Source organism: Miniopterus natalensis, chromosome 11 (assembly GCF_054644295.1).
Source record: "Miniopterus natalensis isolate mMinNat1 chromosome 11, mMinNat1.hap1, whole genome shotgun sequence".
In the NCBI taxonomy this organism is placed as follows: domain Eukaryota; kingdom Metazoa; phylum Chordata; class Mammalia; order Chiroptera; family Miniopteridae; genus Miniopterus; species Miniopterus natalensis.
Window position 1 is genome coordinate 40853435 of NC_142091.1, and position 16304 is coordinate 40869738.

Here is a 16304-nt window from a genome sequence, read left to right on the forward strand (position 1 = left end):
TATCAGTTTTATTTATACTGTCAATTACTTGAAAGACAACATTCAGCAAGAATCCACTAGCTCACTAAAATAGAGCATAGCACTTAGTAGTACATTATACACTTACTCATCTTAATATTCATGTAATGTTCTTGATGCCAAAGGAAAATACTTGTTATATAACATAGCATAAAAAAGTAAGGCATAAAATACTTGCACAGCTCATAGCATGTGAAAATCTGCTGAAATGAGAAAGCATTTTGTAATTATGAGCTATTTAGCTTAATGGGTATGTGGTAATTAAAATGCCTGTTTGTTATTTTGTATTTTTATATCAGTAGACATGTTGAAATATGATCTATAATTAGTAAAATGCTAAATTAAATAGAAACAAAATTTTAAAATAATATAATTCATGCTAAAGTTTGAAGCACTTGTGAACACAAAGGATACAAAAAAGATTCATAATTTGACTACATAATACTTAAGAACTCATGTATAACTAAAATTACTAAACAGGCAAATGAGGAAATGTTTTAATAACATGTTCTTGAACAACTGAAAAATTTGAAATATGTGGTATGAAATAGCTAGGTAAATTATGGTTCTTCCATAAACTTGTATATTTTACAGCCAGTTAAATTGTGTTAAAATTATGTTAAAATACTTATATTAAAATTCTATGTGGAAATGTAGTTTCATATCTGGAAAAATATAAGTAGATTTCACATAGAATATGTATATGATCTATGTGAAAAATAGTTTCAGATATGTAAAAATGTAGTTAAAAAAACAAAAAAAAAGGTGAATCACACTAATAGAAATAATAAATGTCACTTCTTTATAATTTTCATTATCTCTAATTATTTCAAAGTGATAGTTTCATAGTTTTACAGTTTACAAAGAAATACATTTTAAGGATCTTGACTTAGGGCCTACTCTTTCAGTGACATAATGAACATTAGGGAAGTAATGTATATAGAATGCTGAGCCTGCTCTCAACTGGGAAATGAACGGTAAATAAATAACCACAATGACACGTGAGAAATGCTATTTAAAAATATTTATTTATTTTTAATTTAATATAATTCAATTTTTTCCATCACCATGTATCTACGCCCTCTATACCCTCTTCCACCTCCACTCATCCCCTTCCAGCCCACAATCACCAGACTGTTGTCCATGTCCATGAGTTCTCTCTCTTTCTTTTCTTTTTTGCTCAATCCCTCCACCACCCCAACAACTGCCCCTTCCAGAACTGTCTGCCTGCTCTCTCTATATGTGTCTGTTTCTATTTTGCTTGGTAGTTACAAAAAGAAAAAAGAAAAAAGAAACTGCCTTAGGCCCAATGATTCCTCTTCTGGGAATTTATCTGAAGAATCCTGAAACACTAATTCAAAAGAATATATGCACCCCTATGTTCACTGCAGTGTTATTTACAATAGCCAAGATATGGAAGCAACCCAAGTGCCCATTAGTAAATGAGTGGATAAAAAAGCTGTGGTACATTTACACAACAGAATACTACGCTGCTGTAAAAAAGAAGAACATGTTACCCTTTGTGACAGCATTGAACCTGGAGTACATTATGGCAAATACAAAAAGTCAGTCAGAAAAACAGAAATGCTTCTTAAAAGAGTATGCTTGTCTAAATTATATATGGCGTATCCTTGTATGAATACAGTGGCAGAGGTGTATAGTTTAAGCATGAGATTAATCTGCATTAACAAGCTAAGTGAGGAAGGTGCATTCTAGAAGAGTATGTGGAATACAATTCAATTAAATCTATTTGTTACCTGCACACACATACACAGTAGAAAATAAATAGCAACCTGTTGTAAAATATTAGCAGTAAATATCTTGATTTAAAAAAATCAAGATTTTGTACATATGTATTTCCAATGCACTGTCTAAGAATGAGTGAGGAGTTTCTAGAATGAGAGGATGTTTCACTGGGTCAGATGGTGCTGATGTGTCATGTAGGTTGTAGGCTGAGTATTGATCATTGGAGTCAGTGTTGTGAGGTTACTGTTACCTGCTGGGCCACCGCATAGGAAAACTGTCTGACTGGGGAGAGACCAAGAAAAATGTTGAATCCTGAATGTACAGACAGGTCTTTCAAGGTCTTTTACTGTGATGGAGAGAGAGAGAGGAGACCGAAAAGAGGAAGAGGAGGAGGGGGTAGTGGGAGGGGGTGGGCAGAGGAAAAGTAGCAGTGGAATGTGGCTGCCAGAGGTTTTTGCCTGCTTCCTTCCTTCCTTTCCTATCTCCCAACCTCTTCACCAAATCACACATGAAACAAAGCAGTGAAGAATAGTCTAGCAATTACCCATAATTTATCTCTATTCAAATACCTCTCTAGAGTTACAGATTGGGAATGAATTAAAAAGGCAAACTAGTTTATTTCTAAGGCTGAGTAAGAAAACTCACAGAGACACAAAGAAATTGATTTCTTATTGTTAATCAGAGACTTTAATGAGCATGTCCCTAAGCTTCCCTGTGGACTTGCTCCAGAAACTTATAGTGGGTGAGATATTTATCTAGTTTCAAGTGTCTGTCCGTCACCTACTAAAGCTCACTTCACGTACAGCTAAAAATGTTGATAAAACAGTAGCTTGGTTCCCATTCCCAAAGTCATATTTTTTTTGAAAGCAAAATATGAGTTACCTGGTCCCTGATCTGTTTGGTCTTGATCCCATAAATGATGGGATTCAGCATAGGAGGAGTCAGAATGCAGACATTGGCCAGGAGTACATGGATATGGGGTGAAATGTGGCGTCCAAAACGGTGAGCGAGGGCTGAAAAGATTCCAGGCCCATAAAAGAGGATGATGACACAGACATGAGAGCCACACGTTTTGAGAGCTTTGTTTCGAGCATCTTGGGAAGGCATTCGAAAGACAGCATGGAGAATAAGCATATATGAAACACAAATTAGCATAACATCTAAGATCACTGTTGACATTAGGACAAAAAACCCATACCAGATGTTTACTCGTATGTCATCACAGGAATATTTGGCCAACCCAATGTGCTCACAAATAGTGTTTTCAAGAATGTTACTTCTGCAAAAAGTCAGTCTTTTCAGAAGAAATATCATGGGAAATACTACACAGTAACTTCTCAGAAAGATAGTCACACCAATTTTCCCAATCAGTGCATGTGTAAGGATAGTGGTGTATCTGAGTGGGTAGCATATGGCAATGTAGCGGTCAAATGCCATCACCAGCAAGATCCCTGACTCAGAGATGAAGGTGGAATGGATGAAGAAGAGCTGAGCAATGCAGCGGTCCAGGGAGATCTCTTCATTGTGGAACCAGAAGATGGCCAAGGCCTGAGGAACAGTGCACGTGGAGAGGACAACGTCTGCTCCAGCCAGCATGCAGAGGAAGAGGTACATGGGTTCATGGAGGCTGCGCTTGGTGAGGATAATGAAGATGAGCAGGCTGTTCCCAAGCAGGGCGATGACATAGGAAATGCAGAAGGGGATGGAAATCCACATGTGCTGGTCCTCAAGGCCAGGGATGCCCAGCAATCGGAAGACTGTGTGGCTGACACCAGTGTGGTTTAAGGTGGGCATACCTGGAGCATATGACCTGGGACTCCACTTTCTGGTTACAGACACAAGTTCAGATTGTACTCAAACCTTATGGCACCTCTGATTCTTTTCCATATTCAGTGTTCCAAAAACAACCAGGGTAACAAAATGAATAGGGTGATGTCTTTTTTATTTTCAGTGAGGTAACACTCTTCCAGGGAAACAGATGTTTATATAGCCAACAAAATAATGTGCTAAATGAACATTTTAATGGTAAAAACCCCAAACTATTATGGGAGCCTAAGAATGTCTAATTCAGTCAATTTGTCTATCAGATGCCAGACTGAGAATGGAATGAAGTCTTTTGGCAGTTTTAAGATAGACTGTTGTCATAAAAACATTTACTGCATTTAAAATAGTTTGCCATCCAGTGTGATTGTTTGATTGCATCTATTGTGCAAGAGTAAAAAGATCAAAATAAATTATATTGACTCTGATTACAAATTAAGGACCTTGGATGTTAACCTAGAGGGAGATAGCTGAGCACCTTGAGTTTTAAATTGGAGAGTATGAGATAGTACTCTGCTTACTTAACGTCATACAAAGGGCTTAATATTCTCAAATATTTCCTTTAGGCCCCATAGCCCTTTACTTTAAGGCTTATACTCTCCTCTTTACCCCCTAGAAGGTTACCCCCATCAATACATAACCTGTTCACCTGCTTCAAATGTAGTCTTCATAGTCTAGAACGTGGTGAATCAAGGGGGTTTCTGAGTGTTGGGTGCCAGGGAGCAGAGATTTTTAAGTATTTGCCTGAAGACTCCAGGGAAAGGCAGAACCCCAGGGAACTCAGATGTACTTTCAATAACAACCCTCCATCGCATGCACATGGGTCAAGTTATTATGGCTCTTCATGCCTGCCAACACCACCCCTCCTAGACAACTTCACCCCGGGATTGGGTGTGCCCATATTTATTTCCAATGAATAAACTGTTAATGTCATTACACTAAGTATTTCTGTTTCTGTTTTAATGACAATTAGTAAAATATTAATCCTATTTACATCAGCATAAATAAATTGCCTATGAAATATGCTGATTATTTTAAAAATAGTTATTCCTATAAGGTTTTCATTGTGATTTTGACAAATCTAAAATGAAATTTGTATCTTATTTTTTGTATCTTCATAATAAATTTTTTCTTCTCTTAGAATATTGTGGTATTTATTAAAAATAAGTTCATATATCATGTGTGGCTCTACTCTGCAGTGGGAATTTATGGTAACATGTTTCATATGCTATCTCTCTTGTGAACTATTCATAATATTAGAACTATATAGCTATGTTAGAGGCCATTATGTATCAGCATAGTTTTTGACTTTAAACAATTTTTTATGAATCAGCTCATTTTTAAAAATTTACATTTTATCTAGCCCTGGCCAGTGTGACCTGGTTGGTTGGAGCACTGCCCCGTGTACCAAAAAGTAACAGGTTCGATTTTTGGTCAGGGCATACACCAAGGTTGTGGGTTTAAGCCCTCAGTGGGGTGCCTGCAGGAGGCAACCAATTGATGTTTCTCTCTCACATGATATTTCTCCCTCCCTCCCTCTCTCTTTCTCCCTTTGTCTCTCTAAATAAATCAGTAAAATTTATTTAAAAAATTTTACTTAAACACCTGACATTTAGTTAAAATGATATGTATTTGCATGTCAAATTGTTTGAAAAAAATGTTCTTCAAAATGTTTACAGTAATGACATCGGGCACAAACTTTTTTGAGTAATGTTTAGTTTATTATTTATATTTTTATAGATTTTTTTGACATGTTAACATGAGAAGGTAACATTTAGCAATAAAAATACACTTTCAGTTAAAAAAAAGTCAATCATATTTTAAGATGACATATGCCTCAAAAGTGTTTCTAGTGGTTTCTAAACTTGGTTTGTGTGTAAGAATTGCCTTTACATAATTTTTTATTTTTCAATTACAGTTGACATACAATATTATATTAGTTTCAGGTGTACAACCCAGTGATTAGACATTATATAGCTACTAAGTTATCATCCTGAAAAATCTAGTACCCATCTGACACCATACATAGTTGTCACACTATTATTGACTATATTCCTTAAGCTGTACTTTCGCACCCCTGTGACTATTCTGTAATGACCAATTTGTACTTCTTTATTCCTTCACCCTTTTCACTCACCCTTCTTACTTCTTTGCATCTGGCAACCTTCAAAATGCCCTCTGTGTCTATGAGTCTATTTCTGTTCTGCTTGTTTATTTGTTTTTTAGATTTCATATATAAGTGAAATCATATGGCATTTATCTTTTTCTGTCTGACTTATTTCACTCAGGACAATACCTTTTAGGTCCATCCATGTTTACACAGGTGGCAAGATTTCATTCTTTTTTTTTTTTTTTTTTATGGCTGTCATATTCCATTGTCGACATGCACCATTTCATCTTTACCCATTTATCTATTGATGGATACATAGGTTGCTTCCATATTTTGGCTATTTTAAATAATGTTGGAATGAACAGATGGATGTATGTGTCTTTTCAATGTGGTGTTTTGGGTTTCTCCAGGTAAATACCCAAAAGTGAAATTGGTGGGTCCTTCTTTGTCTCTTATAAAGCCTTTGTTTTAAAGCCTATTTTGTCTGGTATAAGTATGGGTACCCCAACTTTTTTGTTTGTTTCTTTTAATTTTCATGAAATATATTTTTCTATTGCTTTATTTTCAGTCTGTGTGTCTTTTGATCTGAAGTGAGTGTATTGTAGATAGCATAGTGTAAGGGTCTTGTTTTGTTATCCATGCAGCCTTAATATGTCTTTTGATTGGAGCACTTAATCCATTTGCATCTAGAGTAATTGTTGATAGATATGCATTTATGCATTTATAGGCATTTCATTATTCATATATTTGATGCTCTTTTTTCCCCCTTCTTCTTCCTAAAGAAGACCCTTTAATATTTCTTGTAATACTGGTTTGGTGGTGATGACCTCCTTGAGCTTTTCTTTTTTCCTGTCTGGGAAGCTCTTTATCTATCCGTTGATTCTAAATGACTGCTTTGCTTGGAAGATTAATCTAGGTTGTAGTTCCTTGCATTACTTTGAATATTTTGTGCCAATCCTTTCTGGCATGGAAAATTTCTGTTGAGAAATCAGCTGCGAGTCTTATGGGAGCTTCCTTGTAGGTAACTAACTGTTTTTCTCTTGCTGATTTTAAGATTCTCTGTTTGTCTTTAAGCTTTGACATTGTAATTATGATGTATCTTGGTGTGGGCCTCTTTGGGTTCATCTTGTTTGGGACTCTGTGCTTTCTGAACTTGTAGGTCTATTTCCTTCACCAGGTTAGAAAAAGTTTCCATCATTGTTTTTTTCACAAGGATTTCAATTTCTTGCTCTCCTCAGCAGCTCCTTCTGATACCCCCATGATGTGAATGTTGGTATACTTGAACTCACTCCTTATAACAGCCTCATTATGATTTTTTCCCGGAAACGTTTTGTTGTTTTGATTGGGTGTTCTCTGCTTTCTTATCTTCCAAATCCCTGATTTGATCTTCAGCTTCATCTCCTCTAGTGCTGATTCTGTGTAATGTATTCATTTCTGAGTGATTCTATGTTTTCTATCTCCATTTTTATGCTTTCTATCATGCTGTTGAAGTTCTCACTACTTTCATCTACTCCTTCCCTAAGTTCATTGAGCATACTTACAACCAATGTTTTGAACTCCGCATCTGGTAAAGTACTTGTCCCCATTTAATTCAGACCTTTTTTCCCCGAGTTTTCTTTTGTTCTTGTATTTGGAACATGTTTCTCAGTCTCCTCATTTTGGCCACCTTCCTCTTTGTTTCTGTTTTAGGTAAAGCTGCTACATCTCCTGGACTTGGTAGAGTGGCCTTATATAGTAAGAGTCCTGTAGGGTCCAGGGGCACAGCCTCCTGATCACCTGAGCAAGGCCCTCCAGGTGTGCTCACCATGTGAGCTGTGTGCACTCACCCACTTTAGTTGATCCTTGATTGCTGTTGTCATATCAATGGGGGAAGTTTACCCTGAGACTGATCAGTTGCAAGGACTGATTGCCAGCACAGCAGAGGATCTGCTGTGCAGAGCTGACCTCATGGGACAGGACTCTCTTCAGTGGGGCTTTGATGCCCAATGAGTAAACCCCTTGAGTGTGTCACTTGTGGAGGTTTTGGGTGGTGCTCTGATGTGGACTAAAGCTAAGTGGGCTGCCCTGGGGCCTTCCCAGAGGTGCAAGCCAAGGTCAGCTGCTGTGTGTTCTGCCTGGGGCCACCACATGTCAGCTACAAAGTGATCTGCAAATGGCTGCTACTTTGCTGGACTTAGAGATTCCTGGGAGAAACCTAGTGTGAATTGAGGTCACCTGTCACTAGGCATGGGCAAATGCCACTTAGGAAGATGCACAGGGAACAGCAAGGGCAGATGCTGCTTGTTGGGGGTTTGTGAATCTTTGATAGATTCTAGGAAAATCTGCAGCATGATCCAAGTCAGGTTGTTTGTATGGAAAAGCCACTGGAATCTGCCTTGGTGGGCCTGAAAGTTGGGTGGAGCTGGGTCACAGAGAATCATCAGGGCAAGGTGAACAGTGTTAGCCAGGTAGATGGAGACTCAGATATGATGCCTGCCTGCTGGCTCTGTGGACAAAGGGCTCAGTAACTGACCAATGACCTCTGCCAGCAGTTCTTTCTGGAAGATAGCTGCCCCTGAAGCTTTTTCTGGACAATGCAGTTCTTCCCCACACCTCCCTGAAATATTGTGACTTTATTCTAAAGAGTGTACTCTGTACAGGGAGAAAAAGAGTAACTTAGAGTGTGGCTGCCTGAAAGACACGCAGCCACTAGAATATAGAAAACATCAACAATGATAAGCCATGATTAGTACAGTATGTACCCTTGTTAGGAAGGGACATAAACAGCAATTTATCTTTGTAGCCTTCCTTCCTAAATCCTATAACTTGAGTATCATCATGAAAAGAGCATCAGACAAATCCCAACTGAAGGGCATCTTTCAAAATACTTGAGCACGATAGGTTGAAACGGTAAAGGTCATAGAAAACAATGGAAGTCTTGGAAACTGTCACAGCCAAGGGCAGCCTAAAGAGAATGACTACTTAATGTAATCCTGAATGTGAATCTGGAAGAGAAAAAAGACATAGGGTAAGAGCTATGAAGTCTAAATACAGTATGAGTGTTAGTTAATGGCATCAATATTAGTTAATTAATTTTAACAAATGTATTATACTGATGTAACATGTTAGCAGGGCACCTGTGTACTATGGAATTTTTCTTTAAATATAAAATGGTTTTAAAGGAAAATTTATCAAATATAATTTGTATATTAATTTTCAAGTTATATTTGTTAATAATGTGATTAATATTTATTAATTTCCCTTAATATTCAGAAATATTTCCCATAGAAATGCTAACATTGGATTTCTTGCAAAAAATACACGTGCACCTGCGATATACAGATGGATCCTGGAGGACCCGGTGGTGTGAGGATGTGATTGGAGAACCATAATGACTTGACTCACATGTGTTAAGTCTGAGATCCCTTGTGTATTAGTTTACTCTGTAGTCTTTAGGCAAGTGTATAAAACCTGTTTTCTGATGCCCATCTCTAGAGTCCTCCTGTGAGTCATCTCATTCTAGCCCATGAGGACTGCAGGTGAGTGACTCTTTTATTGCTGTGGAATAAAAGTTTAAGAAGAAGACTAGGAGTTATGAGGCATAAAGTAGATGGTTGAAAATATTAGGATCTTTGTCTGAAATTAACTGGGTAGAATGAGAGCAATGATAGCATTAGTGTTTGTAAGAGTCAATTGTATATGTTTCTTCCCAAATCTACAAAGAGGGACATCATGTAGATAGTTTGAAACTGAGTAACGCAGACAGATGTATTTTAACCTAATGAATTGGCAAACGCTATTAAAAGGGGCTCTTCTTCCTACCTGGCCCCCAAGAGCTGTTTCATCATCACACCACTGGAGCAGGCTCACACATAAAGAAGTCTAAGGGGAATGGACAGTGCTGTCTGGAAGAGGAGGGTGGGGAGACTTTGGGCCTGAGTCCACACGTTAGCTCTCAGTGTGCCAAGGAGCCTGGACCCCTCCAGAGAAAGTTCCGCATTGGCACCAGAGTCTGATCACGGTAAACATTTTAGGCACTAGAAAGGACTGGCTTGTGGCTCCCATCCTGACTATTTGTACCTCCCATCCAATAGTTATCATTTTTGAGCAATTACATTGTGCATCAGTGTGCTGGATTATGGGAGCATCCATTTTTTAACAAGGCAATTCTCAAACTTCAGAAAGTTTACAATCAATTGGGAACCATTGACAATATGCGACTATCCTTGATATAGGTGCTCTGATGATTGGACTCCTGTGAAATCAGAGGGACAGGAAAGACATGTGGGAAGATGTCATGCAAGCACCTTCCTGACACAGTGGGCCGACTGTGAGAGTGCCCTGAGTTGGGGTAGTCAGCTCCCCAGAACAAATCAGAGAGCTAAATGTATCTTGTCTAGGGGACTGAAGGTGCTTGGATCAAGGCTGTAGAAACCCTCATGAAGCATTTGAGAAGATTTTGAAAGGTGACGTTGAGTTATACAAGGAACCACTCTAGTTCACAGAAGTTCCCCCTAAGACCAGCCCCCAATTGGCAAGCTGCTTAGCTTGTATTATCTTCTGCCTTAAATAAAAATCCCCTATGCTGCTCCCAAAGAATCCCAGGTTTATCAACATGTGTAAGCAGGTTCCGTTCAGCTTTTCTTTTTAGTTACTTAAGACTTTTTTGCTTTCTCATCACCTTTTCCCGCTATTATTTGTCAATATAGTGTCACACACACTTGTCCATGGCCCCCAGTAGCATTGTTATATCTATTTTGATATCTTCCATTTCCAGGAGGATGGTTTTCCTCTGGACAATTTATATTCTCATGGTGGTTGTGTGACTGACCATAGAGTGACCTGGTGGTAGTTGCTGACCACAGCAGGCACATCTCACAAGCCTCTACTGGGCTCTGTTCAAGTGATTTTATTTTCAGTAGTTTTAGTCATTTCTTATGGGTCACATAGTGATAAAGTAGGGGGAGATTTTCCTTTCTGGAAATTCCTTTCAGAGGAGAGGAGAATAAAACCTGGAGGACAAGGGAACAAATGATGACGTAATTTACTTCATGCTCGGCCTAAGCCAGGCACTGACTAATGCAAAGATGCTAACAGTAGCTTACCCCTCCTTCACCCCTTGAATCTCTGAACGTCTCACTATCTGTATTCTGCACCAAGTTCAAATCGTGTAAATTGAAATCACGTTAAACCATCACCTGGAGAGGGCGTGCAGAGTTTAGGATCTTGAACTTTGCCCTGAGAGTGAAATTATTCTTTTCTTTTTTTAGATAGAGGAAGGAAGAAGGAGAGAGAGAAACATCGAGAAACATTAATGGCTGCCTCCGGAACATGCCCTAATCAGGAATCACACCTGCAGTATTTTGGTGTATGGGACGTGGCTCCAACCAAGTGAGCCACGTGGCCAGGGCTGAAATTATTCTTCAAGTAATTGTGCTTCCTTCTTCCATTCAACCGCCTGCATTTCTTCTAGAATCTGAAACAGTTTAACTTTTTTATTTTTCTGCCTTCTTCTCCATTGCTTATAGTTTGGCCCACTTGCCTTCTATCCATGTTAGCACCTGGTTTTTCATCCTGTGTGGCCCTGGACAACTTTCTTCAGTTGTCAGCCTTCTCCTGGCTTGGGTTCAGGATGCACAGTGCTTTATATCCTTACCAAAAATGTTTTTAGAGGTAATAGCAAGGAAGCAAATATCAAAAGCTGGTGAAATTTCAATCATAATTATAAAACTTTTGTGGTATTTTTCCTGCTCTTCATTCTGTGCTAAAGGGGAGAGCATATAGCTGCCTGCTGAGGGGACATCTTCCCTCGGGCAGGAGGCCATCTCAATTTCATTAGTTTAGGAAGGCCTCTTTTATTTGACCCATTTCAAAGATGAGAAAATTATGCCTAGTAAATTCAGAAGAGCTTCAAATTCCAGCTCTGTTCTTTGGGTTGTGACAATATTCTTGAGTCTGAAATTCCTATTTTGAAAAATTGATGATTATACTCCCTATTGCCTTTGTGGCAGAGGAAATGAATGGTGTGTGACAACTAACATGTTTATATCAGTGCCTAAAATCGAGAAGTTACTTTCAAAGGAATACTTTCCTGTTCCTATTTCAATGTGACAGTCATTCATCAATACATCAACCTCTCTTAGTTGAATAAAGTTCACTATTACATTGAATTCCAGTTTTCCTTCTCTTTTTTCTTTCTGTCTTTCATGTGGCTCTCAGATAAGTACATCCAAAATGCTTTCCAATTTCAAAACTACTTATGGCTGACCATTTTTCCTAACATGATAATGTCTATACTCCAATTTATACTAGGACCCAATCTACCTTTGTTACAATCTTTTTACCCCAATTGCTCCAAATTTTCAAGGTCACAACCTCACAGAGCTGAAAGTGGCTTTGAACATATTTTGCATTTATATGTCAAACTTTTCTTCTTAAACTCCCAAATGACTTCACTCCATTCATTACTTGGCACTTCCTCAACCTGATGATATCCTACTCTATTTTCAAGGCTAAGTTCAGATATGAAGGCATTTTTAAGGCCAATGCAAATATGAACAATAAGAATCACCCCTCTATTGTGTTTTAATATTAAATATTTTGCATAAGCAATATGTTGATTTAATCATTAGTTAGTTATAGAAATGTCTGTCTTATTGATGAGCTTAAGACCTCATTTAGTAAACAAGCCATATCTTGTTCACCTTTAATATTGTAGTCCCTGGCCCCCTCAGAATGGAATCGAAACAGGTAGATGGGAATAATCCTTTTCTGGTAAGAAAATGTTTGAGTATAATCTGAATTTTCCTCTCTGCCTTTGAATAGGAAGTGAGGTGCCAGGTCATCTGACTCAGGCATGAGTACCTTAAACCACACGGGTGTTAGCCACACAGTTTTTCGATTGCTGGGCATCCCTGGCCTTGAGGACCAGCACATGTGGATTTCCATCCCCTTCTGCATTTCCTATGTCATCGCCCTGCTTGGGAACAGCCTGCTCATCTTCATAATCCTCACCAAGCGCAGCCTCCATGAACCCATGTACCTCTTCCTCTGCATGCTGGCTGGAGCAGACATTTTCCTCTCCACGTGCACAGTTCCTCAGGCCTTGTCCATCTTCTGGTTCGGCGCTGGGGAGATCTCCCTGGATTGTTGCATCACTCAGCTCTTCTTCATCCATTCCACCTTTGTCTCTGAGTCAGGGATCTTGCTGGCGATGGCCTTTGACCGCTACATGGCCATATGCTACCCACTCAGATACACTACTATCCTTACACATGCACTGATTGGGAAAATTGGTGTGACTATCTTTCTGAGAAGTTATGGTACAATATTCCCCATAGTATTTCTTCTGAAAAGACTGACTTTCTGCAAAAGTAACATCCTCCAAAATACTGCTTGTAAACACATAGTCCTGGCTCATGTTTCCTGTGATGACATACGTGTAAACGTCTGGTATGGGTTTTTTGTCCTAATGTCAACAGTGGTCTTAGACATTGTGCTAATTATTTTTTCATATGTGTTGATTCTTCGAGCTGTCTTCCACATCCCATCCCGAGATGCTCGCCACAAAGCTCTCAACACGTGTGGCTCCCATGTCTGTGTCATCATCCTCTTTTATGGGCCTGGAATCTTTACAACCCTCACTCAGAGGTTTGGACAGCACATCTCACCCCATATACATGTCTTGCTGGCTGATGTCTGCATTCTGGCTCCTCCTATGCTGAATCCCATCATTTATGGGATCAAGACCAAACAGATCAGGGACCAGGTGGTTCATCTGTTGTTTATAAAGCAGAAATAAGTTTCCATGTTGGAAGCTGACATTCTTTTGTGCAGCCATTATATCCATGCATGAAGTAATATTTAGCACCTGTATATGGCAGCAGGTGGGATACTTGTCTAATGACTCCAGAAGTTGGTGTTTCTAGTACACTTGTATCAGGAGGTTTTGATGCAATTTTCCCCAAAGCCTCTAATCTGTAATTAAATATCAGGTTGTTTGCTGCCTTAAATAGCTTTCTCAGCCATAGAATGAGAAGTAGATCAGGACACCTCTCTAAGTCTTACTTACCTCTATAACTGTGAACTAAAGAATTCATTAAGTTGAATCTTTGACAGTGATTTTTCCTAGAGATTGCTGAACTGTTCTTTTCTAGGGTGTTTTATTCTTTGAACAGCTTTGCTCTCATCAAGGTTTGGACATTTCCTCAGCCATTCTCTCTATGCCCTTGGTGTTTTTAACTTTTCGTTCTTTATTTGAATCATTCCAATTGTTTTTGTTAGTTTATTTGTTAATACCACTGAAGGATAGTTCTTCCATTGATTTTTAGAAAGAGTGGAAGGGAGAGATAGAGGGAGGGAGAGAGATAGAGAGAGAGAGACATCGTAGTGAGAGAGACACATTGATCTGTTCCCTTGCAAACATCCCAAGCTGGCCAAATAGCAAACCTGCAACCCAGGCACATGTCCTCGATAAGAAATTGAACCCACAACTCTCCAATGCAGGGGCCAATGTTTTTCACTGAGACATGCCTACCAGGGATATTCCTATCTTTTAACATCACTTTTTTCTTCAATTTATAAATATATCAAAACAAAAATAAAATTTAAAAGCAACATCCCTGAATCTACATTCCCTTACATGTACTACTTCACTTCTCTTCTCCAGCATAGAGGAAATTACCTAGAATGGTTTGCCCTCTGGCAGTCTCAAATCTCCTGAGTTTTCACTTGACCCCACTCCATCTTTGCCTTGGCCCATAACCTCATCTAAACTGCACTTGTTAAGATCATAATGATCTCCACACTTCTAAATCAATAGAAAAATCTGTCCATGTCTTATTCAATGTAATAGCAACACTTTGATACATTTATCCATTCTCATTTATCCATCCTGAAAATCTTTGCTCATCCTATTCTCCATTTGTTCCTATGATCTTCGTGAGTACTCCTGAGATCCCTGTGATGGGTTTCCTTCATCTCCTTGACTTCTTCTCACTGGAATTCTTAAGGCTAAGTCCTGAAACTTCTCTCTCTCTCTCTTTCTCTTTCTCTCTCTCTCTTTCTGTCTCTGTTTATTTTGAGGAACCAGTTAAAGTAATTATGTGGCACAAGTTTGAAATTCTCAGAGGAGGACAGCAGGCTGGAAATTCAGGCAAAAGTTGAATTTACACTCTTGACTCCAAAAGCTGGAATCTTAGGCAGAATTTCTATGTTGCAACTTGAAGACAGAATTCCATCTTCCTTGGGGACCTCAGTCTTTGCTTCTAAGGCCTCCAGCTGATTGGATGATGCCTACTCACATTATGGAGTGTTATCTATTTTACTCAAAGTCTAATGATTTCAAGATTATTTATATTTAAAAATATCTTCACAGCAACATGGAGACTGGTGTTTGACTAAAGATGTGGGCACCATAGTCTAGTTAAACAGACACATAAAATTAACCTTTATAGAATATTCCAGTATAGCTCAACAATTTTCCAGAGAAGGCCAGTCTTTAGTTCATCACATGCTAACTTCTAATCTAGGTATAGAGAGGTAAACTGGTCTAGTTCTGATTCTATGAATGAGAATGCTGAGATCCCAAAGACACTGATATCTAGTGACCATCCTATTTAATATAACAATCCCTGTGACATTTCACCACAGATACACTAGGCCCTTTGCATATGTTATTTTTCTCTATTACACATGCTGCCGCTGCTGCTGGTGGTGGTTGTAATAGCAAACCATTATGTAGAGTTGAGTGTAGGCCAGCTTTGCTTACTTATATTGTTTATTTTCATATTCTTTCAGGTAAATATAAGTTTGATGAGAAAAGTACTTTTGTGAGATATCTTCACTGTTGTACCATAGCATCTAACAGCGGTTCTTAGCACATTTTAGGACCTCATTAAATATTTGTTGAATGAATAAATAACAAGAGGATAAATGAGATGACAGGTCAATGAATTATATGATAGTAGTTGTTGGTGGAAAGTCTTGAGAAGTTGGATACCCTGACACTTGTTGATTTCCATGTAGTCAAATCACTGGTCTTTCCCTTGGATTATTCTTTTGCTTTTCCCTCAGTTTTTCTCATTTTAAGATAAGTGCATTACTTGCTATTTTTTCAAATTTCATTTGTTCTAGAGTATAAATTTTATATTTAATGTTTCAGTAATATCTCTTTGTTTAAAAACACATAATGAAGAAACAGTATAATAATCTCACCCACGACACAGAATCATGAGTTTTAGATAATATTTTGTTCTTTAAGTAAATTTTCACACATTGATATATGATATAATGATTTTTAAGTCTTATGCTTTTATTGAGTGTCACATAAAAGGAATTTCCTTTGGCACCCAAAGAAATATTTCATATATACTTTTGCTGACATATTCCCTTGGGCAAGGGAAACAAAGGAAAAAGTAAACAAATGGTACTACATCAAACTAAAAAGCTTTTGCACAGAAAAAGAAATCATCAACAAAATGAAAAGGCAACCCACTGAATGGGAGAATATATTTGCCAATGATACATCTGATAACGGATTAAATTACAAAATTATAAAGAACTTGTACAGCTCAACACCAAGAAAACAAACAACCCAATTAAGAAATAGGCAAAGGACCTGAATAGACAC

The 16304-nt window shown here is 38.2% G+C and overlaps 2 protein-coding genes across 2 annotated transcripts; one reads left to right on the plus strand and one right to left on the minus strand.

Moving 5' to 3' along the window:
* Positions 1–2613: 2613 nt before the first annotated feature.
* On the minus strand, positions 2614–3561 carry LOC107546240 (olfactory receptor 52B4-like). The gene has a single exon (XM_016221957.2). The coding sequence runs from the start codon at positions 3556–3558 to the stop codon at positions 2614–2616; it is 945 nt and encodes a 314-aa protein (XP_016077443.2). The 5' UTR covers positions 3559–3561.
* Positions 3562–12530: 8969 nt separating this feature from the next.
* On the plus strand, positions 12531–13475 carry LOC107531798 (olfactory receptor 52B4-like). Its single transcript, XM_016205952.2, has one exon. It carries the CDS (start codon positions 12531–12533, stop codon positions 13473–13475), a length of 945 nt encoding a protein of 314 aa, XP_016061438.2.
* The last annotated feature ends 2829 nt before the right edge of the window (positions 13476–16304 follow it).